This window comes from Pelobates fuscus, chromosome 7, assembly GCF_036172605.1.
Source record: "Pelobates fuscus isolate aPelFus1 chromosome 7, aPelFus1.pri, whole genome shotgun sequence".
Taxonomy (NCBI): domain Eukaryota; kingdom Metazoa; phylum Chordata; class Amphibia; order Anura; family Pelobatidae; genus Pelobates; species Pelobates fuscus.
Genome location: NC_086323.1, coordinates 104,542,814 through 104,566,756, shown reverse-complemented (window position 1 = coordinate 104,566,756; position 23,943 = coordinate 104,542,814). Strand labels below are relative to the sequence as shown.

Genomic DNA, 23,943 nt, shown 5'->3' with positions numbered 1-23,943 from the left:
GATGAAAATTCAACAACCCTATTTGCAGGTGCAGCAATAGAAAGTGAAATTGCATTAAAGGGACACTATAGTCACCCAGACCACTTCAGCTCAATTAAGTGGTCTGGGTGCCAGGACCCCCAGGATTTAACCCTTCAGATGTAAACATAGTTGTTTCAGAGAAACGGCTATGTTTACATTGCAGGGTTAATCCAACCTCTCGCGGCTGTCTTCCTGACAGCCGCTAGAAGCGCATCTGCGATGCTGGATGCAAAGTTTGCATCCAGTGTGCAGAACGTCCATAGGAAAGCATTGAGAAATGCTTTACTATGGGACTGTTTGAATGCGCGCGCAGCTCTTGCCGTGCATGTGCATTCCGCTCCACTCGGGAGCTGACGTCGGCGGGGGAGGAAAGGCCACCAGCGCCGAACGAGTCCGGCGCTGGATAAAGCTAAGTGGCTGAAGGAGTTTTAACCCCTTTAGCGCCAAGGGAGGGGGACCCTGAGGGTGGGGGGGTTCTAAGGATGCTATAGTGTCAAGAAAACGAGTTTGTTTTCCTGACACTATAGTGATCCTTTAACTGAATTTATACTTTAACACTGACCGTAATTGAATAACTAAACCATGAAAGGGATTCTGTAGTGCCAGGAACAGTCCTTCCCTCCCTCTAGTGCCCCCCTTCCCTCCCGCATTCTACGTTGCTGAGGGGGTTAAAACCACTTCAGTCACTTACCTGAATCCAGCACCGATGTCCCTCTGCGCTGGGTCAGGCACTGCCTGTACTCCTCCCCCCGCCAACAGGGGAGACCTAATGCGCTTAAGAGGCAATGGCTGCGGCCGCATTAGGATCTCCCTATAGGAAAGAATTATTCAATCCTTTCCTATGGGGATTCCAGCGATGCTGGAGGTCCTCATGCATAGCTTGAGGACGTCCAGCATTGTTTAGATGACCAGAAGTTGTCTAAGAGCCTGGAAGTCCATCTAGTGGCTGTCTGGTAAACAGCCACTAGAGGAGGACTCAACCCTGCAAGGTAATTATTGCAGTTTTTACACTTGCAGGGTTAAGATGATGGGAGTTGGCACCCAGATCACTTCAATGGGCTGAAGTGGTTTGGGTGCTTACAGTGTCCCTTTAAGCGGTCTATAAAGTTAATTGACGTAACTAGCATCTATGTCAATTTACCACTTGACTATCACAAATTGAATCTCTACTCTGATGCCTATGGAAAAAGACGCTACAGTAATCTGGTATTTCCTTACCTGAATCCATGGCACATGGAAAATGATAGCAGCAAGCACAACCCTTGTTGTAGCAGCCCAGGGTGGCACCAGTCTCCTGGCAGTGACTACATTTCTAAGAAAAAGAAAGATATGAATAATATAACACTTACATTTTTTATTTTATTTTTTAAGTGAATGCAGCTCAACAAGATCAATCAAATTAATAACAAGCTTATGACAATTTGTAATGTACAAATGGAAATGAAGTGGTTTGGCATCAAGCTTGTGATATAAAACATTCAAACAACTGCTGCTAATCCTGAGGAAAGGGGTGCTCCAAATGGCCAATAAAGGCCAATGCGTCCTCTGTAGAACAGGGCCTCACAAATCCATGCAAACCCAATAAAGGGATACTAGAATTCTTACTTTTACCCTGCTGCCAAGCAAAGGATATCCCAGAATCACTCACATAAGTTGCAAGGAAGTTGCCAGTCTCCAGACTACACCAGACGTATACGTTCAAGGCTTCCCTTGTAGCAGCGAGGTGTACCAAACTCAGAAAGGGATGAGGGTGTGATATAAAGAATGCTTCAGGAACCCTGACTAAACACAGGAGTGTGGAAAGCACTATGGTTGCCTGCACTACTGAAACTAAATACATTTATATGGTTAGGGTGCTCCACCATGGTAGTTCAAAGAGTGTACCCAGGGCAATCAAGAGTACAACAGTTAGTCACAGCCCCATCAGCTTTGGTCCAATTACATACATTTGCATGTATATTATTATTGAAAGTAATGTGGGAGGAGGGGCTAAAAGACTCCACAGAGTTGTAGCCACTATAATAATGAGGAAAAAACAAAACAAAACAAAACTCATGAAACTTAAATTTTAGAGGCATCTGGTAAACTGTTGTAGATGAAACTGTATTACATATTTCACATTGTACAGTTATTTTTTTTTTTTTTTTAATCAGGCGGCATTGTTACAACCGGTCTTGAGATTCATGCAAGAACTTGAGCCACCAAGTGGATTTGGTGACTAATTTAGTGGACCTTGTGGAATGTAAACTCATTCAAGCAGAATCCTCATTTACCTCTTGGTCATGTCAACATTTGTAGTAGTTTGGTTCATTTGCTTATGTGAAGGAATGCACCTTGATTCCAAGGCTCAAGCTACAGATGCCAATCGGTCCAGTCTATTAAAATTGGCTAACTTGGACCATGATATGCTTTATGTGCAAATTAACTTTGTTCTCTTTCTTACATAAACTAGCCCCCACCGGAGTACTTCTGTAAACCGCTTATTATTATTTTATTATTTATATCTTTTGACATTTAGAAATATCTTCTTACATTGTATTTACAAACTGATCTCACCTAATTAAAGCTAGAAGCAATTCTTCTGGATTCAAAGCTATCACTTGTCGTGTGCCTTATTGCTTCTCCAAGCGCTTGAATTGATTTGGATTCCCCTGAACATAATTAAAGGAGGATTTATCCATGAAACTTATAAATCACCTTTCATAAAACTGCAAAGCGTTGCGGAATAAGTTAGTGCTATATGAATAAATAACCCCACCCCAATGTTATCCAATAGGCATGGAAGCAATATCACTAAAATAAATGCCTTGGATCAGAATGTAGGAAAGTTTTAGAATTTTGTCAGTTAGACAGGTATCTTGGCAGAAGATGACGTTGTTGCTGGGGACAGTAGCTGGCCTGGGATCAGGTGCAGGTCATCAGCGAAAAAAGCGTGAGAAACTAAGAATGGATAGATTGCAGGAGTGCGAATCAATAACAAGCGTGCACATACCCCCACCCTTCTTCCCTTCATTTATTTTATTGTTGCCAAGAATTGGAGGCAATATCATCCACAGGGTTACAGGGGTTAAAATCCACTATAGGCACCCAGACCACTTAGGCTCAATGTTTGCTCAAAGATGCTCAAAAACTGCTATGTTTACATTGAGGGTTAATCCAGCCTCTAGTGGCTGTCTCTCTGACAGCCACTAGAGGGCGCTTCTGCGACCCTCAATGCGAAGATCACATTGAACTCACGCTGGACATCCATAGGAAAGCATTGAGTAATGCTTTCCAATGAGCAGTTTAAATGTGCGCGCAGCTCTGGCTGCGCATGTGCATTCGGAGCGGACATCGGCAGGGAGAGGAGAGGTCACCAGCGCCGAGGGAGCCCGGCACTGTATTAAGGTAAGCGGCTGAAGTGGTTTTAACCCCTTCAGCCCAGCAGGAGGCAGGCTCCGAGGGGGGGTACACCTAATAACCCTATAGTGTTTCCTGGCACTCTAGTGGACCTTTAACACCTTAAGGACACATGACATGTGTGACATGTCATGATTCCCTTTTATTCCAGAAGTTTGTTCCTTAAGGGGTTAAGTTCTGAGGAAGGATGGTAATAAATAAAAGACTGTCAGGTCATCTAAGGCAATATGGTGGTTAATAAACTTGAATTTTACATAAAAGGTTAAACTTTATTTATTTAATGATATAATCGAATCTATGGTAGAAAGACCCATAAGCTTTTAAAGGGACACTGTAGGCACCCAGAGCACTTGAGCTCATTGAAGTGGTCTGGGTGCTGTGTCCCTGTAAAACATTGCAGTTCCAGAGAACTGGGCAGAGGGACATCGGCCCTTTATCCTTAGCCCATTGAAAAGTTCATAAAATCAGTGTTTATTGTGTGGTCTAAATTATTTATACAAACAAATTGCCTACCATACACATCATATCATTTGCTGCTCTACCTGCCACATCCAACCTACCTTACTTACTTGGCCACATACATCAGTTATCTTAAGTTGGGTTAATGAACAAAGATGTATTACACAATTTTGAAGTTAGTAAAACGGTTGCTTCTCCATTGCTTAATGCCATCAAAAAATTCCTATAAAATTAATTGCCAGTCAAAATTACTTGCAATCTGAAAAAATGGTAGACATAGGATGCATTTTACCTTATCCAAAAATAAGGTCATAGAACCTACGGTTTAACAGCAATATTTATTTTGGCAACCAATGTTGTGTTGTAGTTTATTTAAATACATTCTAGCTGGTAACAGATGTGGAAACTTGCGGTGTTATGTTATTATCTAGTAGGGAATCGACAGATTAACGATCTGGATGATATTCTGTATTTTCGGCAATATCGGTATCGGCCTATAGAGATACAAGGACCGCCAGGCCCATGACAAGCCCGGCGGTCCTGGAGGGCCCGCAGCAAGCTCTTACTTACCTTCCCAGCAGCTCCCCTGTGTAAATCTCGAGAGTCCCGCGGCCATCTGAGCGTTGCCACAGGTTACCATGGCAACGCTCCGCGCATCATGCTGGCCGCGAGTGTTAGACAGGGGAGCTGCTGGGAAGGTAAGAGCTTGCTGCGGGCCCCTCTGCGGAGTCCATGCCACCGGACAACCAGGGAATACCATATCCCCCCCCCTCCCTGGCCAGGTAACAAGCAGGGAGAGGGGGGGATGGGATGGGGGGGGGGGGGGGGGGGACACAAAAAATAATAAATATTTTTTTAAAAAGTTAAATAAAAAATGCCCCCTCCTTCCAAATTACACACCTACAGAAATACACACACACTGCATTATATACACACTACACAAACACATATATATATATATCAGTGTGCTTCTGTGTCAGTGTGTGTGTCGTGTGTGTATCATGTGTGTATATGTCGGTCTGTATGAATTTGTGTGTATGTGTCAGTGTATTTATACGTATCTGTGTGGTAATGTGCATGAATATCTGTATACGTTTGTATGTGTTGTAGAATTATTGACTTCATAAGATTATCTTAAAAGAATGCTTTGTCAGGAGGAAATGTGCGAAACATTGTAGCAACTAAGCTACATGTTGGTCTTAATAAAGCATGTGTCAGCTGAATCATAAAATGTGTATTTACTAAAAGAACCTTGAATTCTAACTTTGAAACTAATAATGCTAACTACTCAAAATTGCTGCCAAAGCCCCCCTCCCATCGAGTGGACACCTCGTGCTTACAGGATGACACCTACATCTTGTGTCCACTCTCGTGACAAGGATGTCACCACCTCTTGATGGGAGGGCATTTAACTAACCACTTTACACCTAAACCAATTATTAATGCATAAATCAATGTTATCTCTGACAATGCCTATGATGTAATTGTGCTTTTTAAGGGTCTGCGCACCCACTTTTTAACAGATGCCATTAAATTTTCCTGAAGTGCTTTCATTTAACCTGAACCTCGTGTCAGTGTGAATTTACTTCAGCGTGTACGCAACTTTATTATTTAACTTCATTATTTTTAATTTGGACAGGAACAGATAGTCATTCAAACTTATTGGTTTGCATTAAAATAATCTATTACATTTTGGCACCCAACGTGGGGCTCTGGGTTATGACCTATCGGGCAGCCGTTCAAGAAGACGCTGGGTGGATGAATCCTGGGGGAAGGAAAGAGATTGATCACCTCTGAATACACGGTAGAGATTGCTGCAGCACCTAGCCGGTATGTTCCTGCCCCCTGTGATTTACCTGTCCCAGTGTCTGAGACTGCTTCCGAGGGGACATCAAAGTCAGCTAATTACTTGCCCACAGACCTTGTATTTTTAATTTGATACTTACTTTACCTGCAACTGTTGGCTGTTACCTGGGTGTGTTTGAATTGGTTTGTCTTTAGCTTAGTACCCGGGTTGAGTGATTGCCTGTTTACCCCTTTTAGGAGCCACGTGGCTGTGGCTGTAAGGAAAGAGGGGGGTGGATCTGTGGAAGTTTTCCTGGGGGTCCTCTATTACCTGTTTACCTGGGTGGCTCCAGCAGATAGGAAAAAGAGGGGGGGGGGGGGAATCTGTGGAGGTCGGTGTAGACTCACTGCTTCCTGGGGGTTCCCCATAGTGTCGCTTTGACAGCTTAGCTAGCCTCATTGGACACTTCTTTACTTTTCTTTTTGTGGCGTGTGGATTCGGGCAGGCATTGCTGTCTCCATCACCACGTGGTAGTGATACTTGCGGGTGGGTCTGCAGGGGCACTACGGGAGTGAGGGAAGAGGTGGTTACGAACCACTGTAACTAGGGAGGCTATACGGGACTCGGGTCGGAGTTGGTTGCTGTTTCCCATGGCCGCCAGGTAGTGCGGCTAAACTGCAGTAATTCCCCGAGCGGGGACACTACGAGGTTGAGGGAGGTGGCTTTTGCCACACGAGTAAAGGAAAGGGATTACTGTTGATTTTATTTGAACTGTGATGCATGCACTGTATTTTATTTGAAATGTTGTCTTAATTGTCTGTCACACAGATTCCTGTGCTTACTTTTACCTTACTTTCTGTGTTATTTACACTTTCCACTCCTATTTCTCTTTTGTTGAGGGAAGTGATTGGTCACACACTTCGCCACGCTCCAATCCGCGGCTACCTCGGGTAGGCGGAATCAGTGACTAGTCTACGTTTTGGGAAGACGTACGTAGGAACCCACGCTTACGTAGCAGTCAGGCACTGTAGACATTCCTTTCTCACTTTCTCTATATCTGGGACGCCTTATATAGGGGATATGGGACAGAAGTTAGATAAACCCAGTAAGGGTTGGTTAGTATGTGGAATTGCTGTAAGAAGGAGAAGAGATGGTTAAGCAAGTTGATAAGATTGCCAAAGTATGTGGAATTGCCGTAAGAAGGAGAAGAGATGGTTAAGCAAGTTGATAAGATTGCCAAAGTATGTGGAAGTACCGTACCTCTGTGCGGCAGATTGCAGCCAGAGAGCTGGCATAAGTTACTGACAGAAAAGAAAAGCAAGCTGGCAGACCATGATTTGATCCGTACAGCAGAAGCTTGATACAGAGTAGCAAAGGCTATTCAGCAAGAGGGCTGGGTTGAGGAAGAAATTGATCACAAAGGTTTAAGATTGTAGGTTTATTATAATAATTGTGTTACTGGGAAGTTCTCCCAGCCAGCGCCCTATTATGGCCCCAGGAGGTGACCACTCCCATCATCCTGTCAGTAATGACCGAAATGTAGCTGACCACGGTCACCATCCCTGGTCCCCACCCTACCCCAATCTTAAATGCTGTGGGGTTTTTGTATTGTTTGTTGACCTGACTGGATCAGGGATTATTTCAATTATTGCTATAGTATGGGTACCCTAGGTGGGGGTGTATTGTCTAAATGTTGTGTTTTTGTGTCTCTTTGCTCGCAATAATTGTAACGTAACTGTCCTTCCAGCGCTGACATGGTTAAATCTCATGCCTGCAGTTTCTCTCGTCTCCCTCCCTCTCTTGCTTTCTGGTCTCCGTATGGAGGTTTAGGGGGGAGGAGGGACATGCGGGTCTGTCTCTTCAGTTAAGTTGTTCAGAGCTACTGATAAGAGTTAGAAATTGGATTTTTGCCAGAAAACATTCTAATTGTGTATTTTGTTATTTACATAGAAGTTGATAGGATGGTTAAGGAGTGATGTGTCGTATAAGAGGTTTCTAGGGTTTGTATATTGTTATTGTTGTTGCCATTTATATGACATCAACAGATTCCGTAGCGCTTTATATATATATATATATTGTGTTTTGTGATAAGGCAGAGAGTGGGAGTTTAGCTCCGTGTGGATTAATGGCTTTTGGATGATAAGGTAAATTGGTTGAATTCCGTGAGTTTATTTTGCATTATGTTATTTTAAAGTACATGTTTCTAGAGACAGCTTTACGGGCTAAATGATAGCCTCCAAGATTCAAAAACCGATTACCGTATATACTCGAGTATAAGCAGAGTTTTTCAGCACATTTTTTGTGCTGAAAAACCCCAACTCGGCTTATACTCGAGTCAATTGTCTGTAATATGGCAATTTGCATTGCCATAATACAGACAGGGGGGAGAGGGGGACTGGCAGAGCTGTAACTTACCTGTCCTGCAGCTCCTGTCAGCTCCCTCCTCCTCCGCACCGTCCGTTCAGCACCTCGGTCAGCTCCCAGTGTAAGTCTCGCGAGAGCCGCACTTACAGTGTGAGCTCACAGAAGAGCTGACCGGACGGCGCGGAGGAGGAGAGAGCTGACAGGAGCTGCAGGAAAGGTAATTTACATCTCTGCCAGCACCCCTCTCCCCCCCACTGAACTACCAATGCTGGACCACCAGGGAAGGAGAGCCCCCCTCCCTGCTTGCTAGATGGCGAAAATGGCTAGATGACGAAAAAATAAATGAAATAATAATAATTAAATAAAAAATAAGAAGAAGAAATAATAATGAAAAAAAAATATTAAAATAAAAAAATTATAAAATTGCCCACCCCCCCACCACTGCAACACACATATACACACACTGCACTCATACACACACACGCTGCACTCACACACACACTGCATTCATTATACACACACTGTAAATAAATATTCAATTAATATATTTTTTTTAGGATCTAATTTTATTTAGAAATTTACCAGTAGCTGCTGCATTTCCCACCCTAGTCTTATACTCGAGTCAATAAGTTTTCCCAGTTTTTTGGGGTAAAATTAGGGGCCTCGGCTTATATTCGGGTCGGCTTATACTCGAGTATATACGGTAACATAAATTTTGATGTAAGCCCAGATATTTTATTATTGCATATACATATAAGTCGAGACTTTGGGCATTATAGTGTATTCATTCCAGATCTGTTACTAGCAGCAAGTGCATTAACAGCCAGAAACTGGAAAACAAGAAAGGTAAATTAATGTATAGCTATTTATAAAGCTTAACAAAAAACCCCATTATCTTTTTCATTTATCTCGCAGAAAACAATGTTATTTGTCTATTTTGTATGTTTTAATACATTATCAGTGAAGAGTAAAATTAGTTTTAACCCTTTTGCGAGACATAAAATTGTGATAATGTATATTTGTGATGTATGTAAGAATTATATTTTGAGCTATGCTATATATAAAATGAATAAAAAAAAGGAGAGAGTCAGGGATAGCGTCTGTCTCCACAGGCACAAGTCTGGTGTGGGAGATGTAGTGGGTTAGCCACTGCGGGATACCCACGGAGTGAAGCGTTCGAGGCCTGTTCAGACAGATGAGCATGTTAGCCTTTTATTATTTTTCTATAGGGAAAGCATAGGGTCAGTTAATAGTTGTTGTAAATGGGCTATTTGCGGCCTCCATAGCGGAAGAGAATCCTACCTGCCTCCTCATTTCTACCTGGTCTTGAATGCTGATGGATCCTTATTCTTCCCCCCCCCCCCCATCAGTCCTATAGATCTCGTCACCCTCATCCTCTCCGTTACCAACCTCCCCCTCCAATCCATTTCTCCCGTCCGCTCTTCCTCCCTTCAAACCCATCCACAACCCTGCCCACCTCCATTGCTACATCACCTGTCTGCTCTCTTACCTGCCCACCTCCTCTCACTCCTTCCACTGATCCCTCCTCTTCATCTCCTGTCCTTCCTACTCCACCTTCTCCTCCTCCCATGTCCTTCCTACTCCACCTTCTCCTCCTCCCATGTCCTTCCTACTCCACCTTCTCCTCCTCCCATGTCCTTCCTACTCCACCTTCTCCTCCTCCTACTCCTCCTGTCCTTCCTACTCCACCTACTCCACCTTCTCCTCCTCCTGTCCTTCCTACTCCACCTTCTCCTCCTCCTGTCCTTCCTACTCCACCTTCTCCTCCTCCTGTCCTTCCTACTCCACCTTCTCCTCCTCCTGTCCTTCCTACTCCACCTTCTCCTCCTCCTGTCCTTCCTGCTCCACCTTCTCCTCCTCCTCCTGTCCTTCCTGCTCCACCTTCTCCTCCTCCTCATCCCCGCCGCTCATTCCTCAATCTCCCCACCACCATATCTATATCCTTTATATGCTTCCTCCCTTCTTAATCCCTACCCATCTCCTCCGCCCTACCCGTGCCCCGCACTGGCACCTGCCCAAATGGCCTGGCCATCCTCCTACCCTTACCCCGCAACTCTGCCCTATTCAGCCACTTCCCATGTAACTTCCATTGCCACACCCCCGACCCCAATCACGCCTACCCTGCCTCAACCAACAATTCTTGCTCCTCATGATATTAATTCTATTCTCTATTGTATCCAGCCAAAGCACCTTACTTCTCTAAGACATTTCCGCCCACAGACAACTCTTCCTCTACCTGACATCATATTTTGAAGAAAAGTTGCTCCGGCCACTCTTCTGCCACTTCCCAGGGGGGAATACCACACTACGAAAAAGAATTATTCAGACTGGTGGAGGTACACCTCATCATGAAAGACCTGTTTTGGGCACTCTCAAGGAAATAGTGCGGTCCTGATCCAGATACCCATGGAAGTAAGACACATGTATCATCACAGGGAGGTGGCTGTCCCTCATGTTTTCTTCACCAAGTCCCCAGAAATCTCATGAAAGGAACTTGAATATCAGCTCTCTACAGAGGGGGGTCAGCAAGAGAACTGTAAATGGAAAGACAAATACCCCCAATCTCACACAGAAATAGGTGAGGATACCTCTCCTACTGCTCCTCATGGTTGCTTTGAACAGATGAAAGAAGAAACAAGACACCTCTCAACAGGGCATGCAGTAGCTTTGCCAGATCCTGACTCCACTCTGTTTGCGGATGAAGAAGGAAGGTACCATACTGGATTTGCTGTTGCTACAGAAGATCAGGTACGTCAAGCATCTTCACTTTCCTCACCCACATCTGCTCAAGACGCTGAATTGATAGCCTTCTCAGTGGCATACAAAATGTCTGAAGGAAGACGTGCTAATACCTACACTGACTCAAGATATGCCCTGGGTGTGGCACATGATTTTGGATCAATCTGGAAGACAAGAAGATTTCACACAGCGACTGGCACGCCAGTTAAGCATAGCACGGCTATTAAGAAGTTGGTGGATGCCCTACTCCTTCCAGAAGAAGTGGCCAGCCAAACAAGCCACAAGTGCACCAAGGGAAGTGGACAGAAGGGTGTCCGCTAAAGAAACTTCTATTTTTACCATGAAGATCCTATCTACAGATTTCAAGCTCCTTAAAGAATGACAAGCAGCTGCTGACCCTGAAGAAATACAAAGCTGGAAAACAGAAAGGGGCAACCCTTGAAGACGGGCTGTACTCCAACACTCTCAAGTTCTGTTTACCCCAAAACATGTACTGGGCAATGGTCCAGTGGGCCCATGGAGTTTTATACCTATCCAAGACCCTCATGAACTCTTTGATCTATAAATACTCTGAAGCACCTAGAATTACTCCTCTGATCAACAGTTACTGCCGATCCTGTGTCATTTGTGCCAAGGACAGCTCAGGCAGAAGTGGAGGAGAATCCTAAGCATCTAGCTAACTCTCACTATCCCTTTCAAGAATCCAAGTGACTATATCCAGGTGCCAGAGAGTTGCCGGTTCAAATATGCAATAGTTATAATTGACATTTTGTCAGGATGACCAGAGGCCTAGCCGGTCATCAATGTGACAACCAAGACCATATACCCAGTAATTCATCGTGAAAGTTGCAGAGATCACTCAGTGGTTTCACCATTCCAGATTCAAGACTCTCTCTCTGCAACATGGGAAGTAACATTTGTTGACCTTGACAAACCTTTGACTCTAAAGGAAAAGTTACTTGTTAGAAGAGAAAAAGATATCAACAAGTAGGTGTTTTGATGGCCATAATAACGCCTGACCACCTGCCATCGATGGAAAGCAGAGGACCCCAAAAAGGAGACCTCGTGAAGCTAAAGAGATTCAGACGCCAAGCTTTTTCAGGATTATCTGCCCATCTTGAGTTTGTGGTGATATCAATATTGACTAAATGATTTAAGTCCACCTACACTGACATAGCATGGGACAGGTTTCATACTATGATGAATAAGTAAATGTGCCCTAGCCAAGGTTATTATGTCCATACACATAATACATGACAAGGTACTCTTGACACACCACATTCATGCTTCAGAACAAAAAGGAGCACCCCTGTAAAAGACAGGTATATATATATATATATATATATATATATATATATATATATATATATGCCATAGGTGTGCCAAGGGGGGTACCAGATGATTTCACAGTAAAAGACGAGGGTTGAGTCCACAACCATCACTGCTAATGATATTTTGTACTATATTTATTACATCCGACTGCACTTTGCAATAACACCAAGTTAGCGGTCATGGGGTTTATGTGTCTTTGGGTTAACAAGTCTTCTGGTAGTAACAAATAAAGTTTATCTTTTAGTAACTAACATTTTAAGGGGGGACTGTTGTAGAATTATTGACTTCATAAGATTATCTTAAAAGAATGCTTTGTCAGGAGGAAATGTGCGTCAGCAGAACAATGAGTTTCTGTTGAAATGAAACATTGTAGCAACTAAGCTACATGTTGGTCTTAATAAAGCATGTGTCAGCTGAATCATAAAATGTGTATTTACTAAAAGAACCTTGAATTCTAACTTTGAAACTAATAATGCTAACTACTCAAAATTGCTGCCAAAGCCCCCCTCCCATCGAGTGGACACCTCGTGCTGTGGACACCTCGTGCTTACAGGATGACACCTACATCTTGTGTCCACTCTCGTGACAAGGATGTCACCACCTCTTGATGGGAGGGCATTTAACTAACCACTTAACACCTAAACCAATTATTAATGCATAAATCAATGTTATCTCTGACAATGCCTATGATGTAATTGTGCTTTATAAGGGTCTGCGCACCCACTTTTTAACAGATGCCATTAAATTTTCCTGAAGTGCTTTCATTTAACCTGAACCTCGTGTCAGTGTGAATTTACTTCAGCGTGCACGCAACTTTATTATTTAACTTCATTATTTTTAATTTGGACAGGAACAGATAGTCATTCAAACTTATTGGTTTGCATAAAATAATCTATTACATATGTATATGTAGTGTATGTGCCTACATTCAAGCAGTCAAACAAGATACAAGCACACTCCTACAATCTAACACAAATATTACATACAAACCCCCCAAAAATATAAAAACACACACCTTTACTCAAACACAAAAACGTCATACAAATGTACATCCGCATTTAAAAGTGAACATTACATTCAGACACACACCTGCAATAAAACGCAAACATTACACACAAACAGATCCCTGTATTAAAACACAAACTATATACAAGCACCCATCAAACACAAACACTGCCCATTACACTATAGCGCCAGTAATTGCTGCGGCGCTGTACAGATCTACAACTTAGAAATTTTGAATTTGGGTGCCTTGGAAATATATTGAAATATCAAGGGCACCTTGGACCTAAAACGTTTAGGAACCATTGGTATAAGGTATTTTTCCTGACTGAGCAAATTGGTGTGTATCACCTTGGACAGCAGTTTAGTTTTCCACCTCTAAAACAAAAAAAACAAAAAACAGAACTGTGTTCAATTCGAAAGGCCATATTTTTGTATTTTATGTTTGACATCTGTCTGCTTCTGTCACCGTTATATTCATCAAAAAATAGCATGAGTTGTACCTGGCACGACAGGTACACTTTAATTTGAAATACAAATTAACATTTAAAGAGCACCTCTGAAGCCCTGGGGTAGAATAAGCCGCATATTTTGTATTTATACTTGGCTCAGTCCTCTACCATAAAAGCACCTCTAGACAGTCGGAAGAGATAGATTTAATGCTGAAATGTAAACATTGCATTTCTACAAAACTATGTTTTACATTGGAAAGTTAAAAAGACAGGGTCACTGCACCCAGACCATTTAATTAAGATGAAGTGGTCTGGGTGACTATAGTGTACCTTTAAATAAGATAAGATAATAGATTTATAATTACTTAACACATTCAGGGCCTCTGAATGAATTAGATATTAGATGTTCGTAGCAAGCCAAGTATTTTTTTTATTTTTTGAGTAATTGGGTAAAGCACTTTAATTCCTAGTGGTCAGTTTTAATCATATATTATGCAACTTTTCAACAAGTGTACAAGTAATTTGGTATCTTATTGAAAGAGCTGCTGAAGGTATGAATAAGGATATGATTAAAGGGATAATTATCATCTCAAAAATATTTTTCGGATAATCCTTTCATTAAGTATCGAAAGAAAATATTTTTAAATGAAGTATTTGTAAAAATGAGAAAAAAACAACAAAACTCATCCCTAACAATATTAAAAGACAGAATGCTAGTAGCATAGTAGAATCCAGAATCCAACCTTTGGTTGGACAGTGTTTGAAAACCAACAGTCTCTATGGTCTTCCCAGCACAGATTTTAGTAGATATACCCTAAAGAAAACATGTATGTATTGTTTATTTTTTTTATACGAAGACACAGCTTGCATAAGCTGCAGGCCTGCTGCCTGTAGTTTTTATTAGCCCTCCTCTCTTTCCTCGTCACAAACTTTCAGTATGTGCCAGGGAAACCCCAATCAGAGGCTGATCATCGAAAAGCTTCAGTGCTGGAGCTGCGTGTGTGTGATCGCAGCTTTCCTATACTTATTATTGAGCTCTAGAACAGATCACTGAGAAGGGTGGAGGCAGGCACCTACTAGCCTATCTTGCTTGCCACTTCCGCTAGTCTGTGAATGTGTAAGAATACACGCCCAGGTGCCTGATTATCAGCTGGGGAGGCATTTAGGCAAAGTTTTTACAAAAAAGTGTTTTTTTCTATTAAAAATCTATGCTTTTATCAACAATTGCATATTTGACAGGATCCAGATTCATAAAACACTTTAGAAGCGGAAGTGCTTTACATGTCTGGAGTGCAACTTATAGAGGCACTATCACTTGAGATTTCATAACTACATAAATCTTTCTGTAAAAAAAAAATAAGTGTTGGAATTTCAATGTTATCATAGGTTAGCATATAAAGTAGGGACTTGCATGTTTTTATGGCAAAAATGTGGCAAAGTGCAAACATATGGGCACAAACACTTTCTTGTACAAAAGACACTGCAGAGGATTGAGCAGTGAGGCTGCAGGGGCACGTTCTATACACCCCAAAACTGCTTCATTAAGCTAAAGTTGTTCAGGGGACACTATAGTCACCGGAACAACTTTAGCTTAATGAAGCAGTTTTGGGGTGTATAGAACATGCCCCTGCAGCCTCACTGCTCAATCCTCTGCCATTTAGGAGTTAAATCCCTTTGTTTATGAACCCTAGTCACACCTCCCTGCATGTGACTTGCACAGCCTTCCATAAACACTTCCTGTAAAGAGAGCCCTATTTAGGCTTTCCTTATTGCAAGTTCTGTTTGTTTAAGATTTTCTTATCCCCTACTATGCTAATAGCTTGCTACACCCTGCAAGAGCCTCCTGTATGTGATTAAAGTTCAATTTAGAGATTGAGATACAATTATTTAAGGTAAATTACATCTGTTTGAAAGTGAAACCAGTTTTTTTTTTCCATGCAGGCTCTGTCAATCATAGCCAGTGGAGGGGTGGCTAGGGCTGCAGAAACAAAGTGATTTAACTCCTAAATGACAGTGAATTGAGCAGTGAAATTGCAAGGGAATGATATATACACCAAAACTGCTTTATTTAGCTAAAGTAATTTAGGTGACTATAGTGTTCCTTTAATGCTCAATGGCAATATCAAGCTTAGAACACACTGTCTTAGCTATGCACCCTAATTTTGTATTCTTGAACATGCACTAAAGTACACCACTGACACAGCTCTTGGCAAATGTAACAGGTCACAAGCTAGATACCTGGATGAATAAAGATGGTGTCACAATGGAGATGGCACAGGTAGGTAAATAAAACAATCAATAAATAAATGCATAGACCTCACTAGTGAAAGTTCCACATTAACCCCTTCAGGACGGAGTCAATAGTACACGTTCTGATCAAAACAAAACGTAAACAAAACTGGAATTTGCGCTATATGTCTGTTCAACCGTAATTCACCTCTTTCATATTAAATGCACCCACACTTATTATATATCATTTTGTTCAGGAGAAACAGGGCTTTCATTTCATATCAAATATTTATATATGAAACATAATTATGAATAAAATTAAAAAAAACAGATTTTTTTTTTTTTTTTTTTTTAATTTGTAGTTCCGCCTCACATTTTAGCTGTAAATGTCATAATACTGTTAGGTTTTACTGAAAAAAATGCACATATTTGTAATCAGCGATGTCTCACGAGTACAACAGTACCCCCCATTAACAGGTTTTATGGTGTTTTGGAAAGTAACAGGGTCAAAGATAGAACGTTCCATTTTCAAATTGAAATTTGACAGACTAGTAATGTTTGTTACCTTTGAGACGGTGTGGTAGCCCAGGAATGAGAATTACCCCCATAATGGCATACCATTTGAAAAAGTAGACAACCCAAGGTATTGAATGTGGGGTATGTTTGGTCTTTTTTAGTAGCCACTTAGTCACAAACTCTGGCCAAAGTTAGCGTTCATATTTGTGTGAAATAAGCAAAAAACTAATATTTGGACAGTGTTTATGACTAAGTGGCAACTAAAAATGACTGGACATACCCCATTTGCAATACCTTGGGTTGTCTACTTTTGCAAATGGTATGCAATCATGGGGGTAATTCTTATTCCTGGGCTACCATACGGTCTCAAAGGCAACATAACTAATCTGGCAAATTTCAATGTCAAAAAAATGAAATGCAAGCCTTATATGTGACTCTCTAACTTTCCAAAACACCATAAAACCTGTACATGGGGGGGTACTGTTATTCTCGAGAGACTTCACTAAACACAAATATTAGTGTTTTAAAACAGCAAAACATATTACAACAATAATAGTCCATAAAAGTGCAGTTTGTTTGTAAAAAATGCAAAAAACATAACTTTTACTTAAAATATAATCGTTGTAATACAATTTACCAGTTTTAAAAACACTAATATTTGAGTTCAGCGAAGCCTCCCGAGTAAAACAGTACCCCCTATGTACAGGTTTTATGTTGTCTTGGAGAGTTACAGGGTCAAATATAGTGCTTGCGAATTAAGTTCTCTGCACTTTCTCCCTGTGTTGTCAGGCATGTCAATCAAATTTTAATTAATCAAATCACATAATTATGTTAAAAGATTACGTAAATATACACGTAGAATTTTTATATATATGCATTTATAGGTATTTAAATTCTACGTGTATACTAATGTAATCTTTTATGTCATTATATGTATTTACCTCATATATATATATATATATGCGGTTATTTGTATTTTATTTATATAAATAGATATATATGGAATGTCATTCTAAGTGTATTTTGTTACACACATATATATATATATATATATATATATATATATATATATATATATATATATATATATATATATATATATAACAAAATACAGTTAGAATGAAATTACATATGAATATATAATTTATTTTAAATTTTGTTTCAATATTTTATTTATTATTATAATTATACATATATGTGTATATATCTACTATATATATAATATATATACATATATATGTAACGTCATTCTAAGTGTATTTTAATACTAATATATACTTATATTAATATTAAAATACATTACATATGACGTTACATATATAATATATATATAAAAATACTTGTAATTTATTTTTAAACATGTTTAAAAAAAAAAAAAATTGTTATACTACCTACCAGCAGGGGGACTGTCTGACATTTCAGACAGTCCTCCTGCTGCAGATCCACAGCCAGCTATAGGGGGCCATGTGATCGCTCTTTGAGAGCGATCACATGGCCCACGGGGGCCTCACTTGCCGGAGGAGGGCTGCCTGGGCTGTCAGGCAGCCCTCCAGAAGAGGATCGCGGCGGAGGTAAGTACCTCCGATCTCCAGGGGGCTTAAGCCGTTACGGCGTTCTATGCCACCGCAACGGCTTTAAAGCCTTTTAAAAGCTGCGACGGCGTTAAGATATTTTTAATACCATTCAATATAGATCTTGAAATGATAATGCTGCAGGCAACTATGTAAAACAAAATGTTGCCAGTACTAGAGGTAGGATATACTTTCCCCCCAACTAAGCCTAGCTATTTATTTATTAATATGTTATGAAGTACAGTGTAACTTTGTACATTCATTATATAAATTATTGTAAAAACATTTCATAGTTACTATTTACTCACCATATCTCTAGCAATGTCAATAGCTTCCTGTAAACCGTATAACCGGCCACAAACGAAGTAGACACCACTGGCCCATAGGACACACCCCTCGTGCATCCAGAATTCATTGCTGTCGAGAGGTAGTTGGGGAACCTGAAACCCTTGCTCAGGGAGTCCATCTGCTGTGGGGGCTGCAACACTAGAGTCAACAGAGGTCAGTTCACAAGGGTCAGAAATCTTACGACAAGAAGGTAGTGAAAGTCTGGAGGAAGCACAATCTCCTGAACGATTCCGTCTTTTATAGCGAGGGTGAGCAGATAAGCTTCGTTGTTCACGTGCCTGTTGCGGTTCCTCTTCCTCTTCTTCCTCAGAATCCGTCTTGGAACCATCTGATGTGTCTTTGTGCCGAACCTTGACTGTGCTGGGAATTTCTGATGTTTTTTTGGGTGGTGGATTTTTTGATAGGGTTGAAGCAAATTCTTGAGTATAGAAAGGACCAAACAAGTCTCCAAGGTTCCTGTAGTTAGCCCACTTCCCACAAAAGCAGCAAACAAGAGGACCCATAGATGTAGACTCTGTAACTGCTGGCCCTTGAACCATGAAACTTGAGGCAGGGAGTGCTTTGCTTTCACTGCTGGGTTGTGGCGATGTTGCCCTTTGACCCTTGCGTGTAGAGGTCAGTTTTTTCCAACGCTGCTCCTCCTCTTCTGCATTAATAATTACACATGCCAAGCCTAGCTCTTCTTTATTTTCCACATGAATGTAAGGGAAAAATGATTTTGCTTTAGTTTCACTTTTGTCTACTGTTTGACTGGCATATTTCAGCTTAATCTCAGGTTCTATGGGAGCAACTATGGGTGCTGATTGCTTTCCCCTTCTTCTCCTTGGTGTGCCAGCAGGCTTCCTTCCTTCTCTTCTCCTCCTTTTCGGTTTGGGTTCTGCCTCTGCACCCTGCTCCAATATAGTCTGCGGTTGCAAGGGAGAACTCAAAGGCAAAGACAATGTGGCAGGGGCTGCTGGGACTAGTTCTTGTAATAATGGTTGTTGTTGCTGTTGCTGCTGCTGTTGCTGTTGCTGCTTTTTTTGCTTATTAACACTACCAATGGGACGTCCTTTCTTTTTTCCAGATGGGAAGTAGCCTTTCGGTGGTGTAAGTTCTTGTTTTGGGGTTACAGGACAAGGCATAGAAGCCATATTTTCCTGATCTGGAACGACATGCTGCTGTATTAAGGGCAGAGAACATTTCTGTTCTAAAGGTTGAGATGAACCTATATCCTCAATATAATGGTTTGTATCTTGTGGTATTGGTGCTCCAGACTGTATAAAGTCTTTGGTTTCCATGAGCTGGTCATCAGTTTCTTTTTTAATCTTTTTGTCATCCTGGATAATCCAAGCCTCAATGGACTTGGGAGAGAGACACTTGACTTTTGTGTCTTCAGTACAGGGAACACCGAGAATCACTTCATCTAAACGTTCATTTGGTTCCTGAAGTGATCCACTTCCACCTTCTGGAAATTTGCTCTTAAGTGAAAGAATATCATCAAGTGTTACAGATTCAACCGCACAATCTGCACTACTTGGAGCAGAAGTCCTTCGAACATTCGGTGAAGTGATCTTCTGTACTATGGCTTCCAATTTTAGTCCTCTTCCTTTTCGTGGAGGAAGGATTTTGATCTTTGTTGGGCTTGAAAGTGACACAGCTGGTGGACTCCTCTCTTCAGTGCTGCTTTTGGCTAGCTCTTCAGTCACAGGAGAAAACTCACTCTCTTTCACCCTTGAAGAGAACACATGAGTGATAGCAGTTTTGTCACATGCTTCTTTTGAAGGACATGAAGGAGGACGACCTTTATCATCAGCCAACTGCCTTTTGCTGGGAATTGGGGAGATAAAAGAACGCACTCTTCTCCTCATAATTAGAGGATTTTGGTGTGATTGTTCATCAGGTCCTAATGGTCGATGAGTATTACATCCAGTTTTGGATGTATCAGCAGAATCTCCTGGTCTGGATCCGTGAGAATCAGTTTCCCTAATAGGACTAAAAGGCTTTTGACTTGCTCCTGTAGGTGATCCAATTTTCTTGACTGGTGACGCTTGTCGAGTCAGGTTCCAGTTAGAATTCTCAACTTGTGGAGCCTTTTGACTATTGCGCTTTAGATCTAATGTTGCCATACTGTTGGTTCCTCCTTCACCCATACGAAGTGAACGATTAAAGTCCACGTTACTGTGATCATGATATGAACCAGTCTGGTTGTAATTTATCCCTTCATTCTCACTCCTACCAGGACTACGTACATGAAATGGCTCTTGTCTAGGGCTTTTACGCTGCATTTCCTGACGATGTTGAGAAGCAGAGAGGATAGCTTGTGCAGAATTTCCAAGCCACTCCTTATATTCCTCCTGTGGATACATTTGTCTCTTGTAGTGCAGGGGAGAAGTGAAGGCTGGGTGAGGCTCCCCATAAGCGCTTGATCTGGAGTTTGTATGATAACCAATAGAAGTGCTATCTGTATTCTGGAAGAAAGCAGAGTAGAAGGCTTCTCTGCTTGCTCTCTCTGAAAAACTCATTGTTGGATTTACATGATGAACATCTGCTGGACCTCTACTTCTTCCTGGAGACAATTTAAGTTTGTCACCCAGGTCCTGAGAGTGTGCAGGTGACCTCCCTCGGGACCCTACTCTCCCAGTTCCCCTTCTTGAGTGCGTGGCCCGGCTCTGTGAGCTATATTCCTGATTGGGATCATAGGTCATGGATCTTGGACTGGCAGATTCTTTGCTCCTAGCAGAATCTTTGGCGCTGTATGGCAGGCAGTGATCTCCAGTTCGTTTTCTGTGCATTTTTGATGTATCAAGATCTTCCATTTTAGGTGTTCCAACTTGGGTGCTTGATTTAGCATCCAAAGAAATTATTCCACTTGGTAAAATTACAGACTGCCCAGGTCTACCGTCTGGTCTCTCTTGACCAGTGCCAACATGGTGAGCTGTAGTGGAGTCTCTCACTAGTTGCCTCAGTGGTGAGATATCACAGATGACAGACCTTCTTTCAGAGGGCACTGATTCATGACAGGATCCCGATGGCTCCACATCAAATTTTCTGGTTACAGGATAATCAGCCAGGTTAATCTGTTTAACATCAGGTGCTGACTTTCTATCCCATGGGCCCCAATGCGGAGTTTCTAACTGGGGAGCTAGTGTCTTGCCAAGGATACTGCGGTTTGGTAACTCATTTGTTTGACTCATGAGTATATTTGGCCTTAAGGACACTTCTGCATTTGTAGTTACTGCTGGAGGCTCTTGTGTACTTCTTGCATATCTTCTCTCCTGCTGATGGTGTCCTTGTAAGACCTCCTGCAAAAGACTGGGGAACTTTTCACTTCTGCCTGTACCTGGTTTACGATCACACTGCCCACTAAAGCTTACAGAATCTATGTTTTTGAGATTTTGTGGCAAGTTGCTAGCATTTCGAGATCCCGTGGATCCTTCCTTTACGTTGTATCCAGACCCTATAGGAGATTTAGAATCTTCTGTTTGTGGACCAACAGCTGGTGTATTAGATAGTGCATTAGAATCAGCAACGTTCTGGTCTCCATTTTGGCTTGTAGTACAATCACTAACATTTTCATCTTTACTTATTTCAGGAACCTCATTCTCTGATACAGTTTCAACATCATCATTTGGAGGAGTTGGAATATCATCAACTGTCTTTTCAGATCTATTTGCCACTGTTTCCATAGAAACTATAACACCCACAGTCTTTTCGTTAGGCTTAGAAACGTCTGTAAATTCCTCTGTAGTTTCAGGATCATTTTCCATTTCTTGAACTGGTGTTTTAGCTGGAGGCTCATTTTGCCACACTTGAACAGGTGAAGGTAGTTTTTCTGCAGATGGTGCTTTATATCCAGTTTCTGAGCTAGTACTTTGACCGCTGAGTTGCCTCACTCTTTCACCTGGATCTCCAGAACTACTAGAGCAGCTGCCATCCAAGGACTCTGCCAAAGGAGATTTTAGATGCTCCTCAGCTTGGGAAGAAGTTTCTGAGTTGGCACAGCTGTCTGTTTTCCTTGATGTTCGCTTGCTGCTCTTCTTGTGAGGTACCAAGGCATCAGAAAGAAGCATGTGCTGAACTGTATTGGGCAAATTGGCTACTTGGCTACTTAGAGCACTAAGACTGCTCAAACCCGGATCTGACAATCGTTTATCAGAGGTTCCTTCTACTCCAAAGCTTTTGAATCCACCTGCATTGGGATTAGGACTCAGCTGTGGCATCATTTGCAATATACGGTTTCTGGATGAAAGTGGAACACTGCCTTGACTACACTGGATATTATCCCCACTGGTCATCAAAGGTGATGGTGTGGAACTGCAGCTAGGTGATTGCACTACTGAAGCTGCTGGAGATGGGTTAGAAATGGGACTAAAATTTTGCTGAAACTGCATAGGAGATCGCACAGGAACCTCTGACTGGGTGTATTGGCCACCTTGGCTTTGTAAAGGTATTTTGGAGGTGTTTGAGTACTGCATGATATGAGGTGGTTGTTGCTGTTGTCCTCCTACACTCTGAGGCACTTTAGAAGCCTCAAAACCTTTTAAGTGTTGACTGGTATAACTGCTATACGCTTGTTGTGTACTATATTGTGACCCAGGAATGTGGCTCTCATATGGAGAATTGGTGCCTCCAGGACTATAACCCTCATATCCTGCCCCAGACTGTCCAAATCTTTGAGCATTAGGGAAGGAGCTGGAAGATGAACTTGAAGAGGTTTGGTAGTGTTGTCCAAACTGTCCCATACGTAACTGATATCCAGTGGGAGAGCTGATATTTGCAGAGCGTTGCACCTGCTGCAGATGTGGAGTGCCTGCAGTTGCCGGTGGATTGCCAGTTTGTGAAAGAGGTTGATGTGACTGATAAATCTGATGTCTTAGCTGTTGACTGGAAACATGTGTTGGGTATTGGCCTCCAGAAGGAGAAAAAGATCCTGTAAATTCTTGTGAATACTGGGACAGGGTCCCTGATGCTGGATGTTGGCCTGCAAACTGGCTGTGATGTACTTCTCTACCATAGTGGGTTCCAAACCCTGTGGTGCTGCTACTACTGCTGCCGCTACTGTTTCCTTGTGGAGGACCATAACTCTGGACAGGTCCAGCTGGCCGACGCTGTGGTGTCTGGCTCCCAGAAGGGGCTCCTTCTTTGCTACTTAGGTAATAGAAGTCACCTGATTCTTTGCGATATGCCTGATAATTCTGCAGGTTGGCATTCTCCCCAGGTGGGATTGCCACAGGAGTCCCTGCTCCTCCTCGTCGTCCTCCAAAGCTACTCTGGAAAATCTGAGCTTGCTGTCGTGGGCTATATTCTTCCAATCTCGATGATCCGTGAGCTTCAGGGGGATATGTCTGCTGACTGCCATGATAATTGCTTTGCTCCCGGAAGGACTGCATTGCATCTGAGAAACAGCTGGACTCCTGCAGAAAGTATAAAAGAATAATATTAGTAATTAAATACTATAAACACCAACATATAAAATGATCTTTATTTTAAAGTATTAGTGTAGTGACAGAATAATTTAGTAAACTATCTAACCATTGTACAAGCCACAAGACTGTGATAAACGTGTTAAACTTTTTCCATAACACCTTAAGTTTCTGTTTCAAGTTATTTTAGATACAGTGATGGTATGGTAACACAATGTTAATAATATTTTTTTTTAAATTAAGAAAAGCATTTAAATATACATATTGTGGTCAGGGTAGTATTAATAGCACCCATTTTA

At 41.7% G+C, this 23,943-nt stretch overlaps 1 protein-coding gene across 4 annotated transcripts in view; it reads right to left on the bottom strand.

Moving 5' to 3' along the window:
- TCF20 (transcription factor 20) overlaps window positions 1-23,943 on the bottom strand; it is a 94,432-nt gene that overhangs the window by 23,341 nt on the left and 47,148 nt on the right. For all 4 annotated transcript variants that reach the window (XM_063426341.1, XM_063426344.1, XM_063426342.1 and 1 more), the window contains 2 exons: window positions 18,200-23,635; window positions 1,240-1,333 (listed from right to left, as the gene is read on the bottom strand). In XM_063426341.1, the coding sequence (XP_063282411.1) occupies window positions 1,240-1,333; window positions 18,200-23,611 (5,506 nt within the window). In that variant the 5' untranslated portion in view covers window positions 23,612-23,635. The remainder of the gene's footprint in view (window positions 1-1,239; window positions 1,334-18,199; window positions 23,636-23,943) is intronic.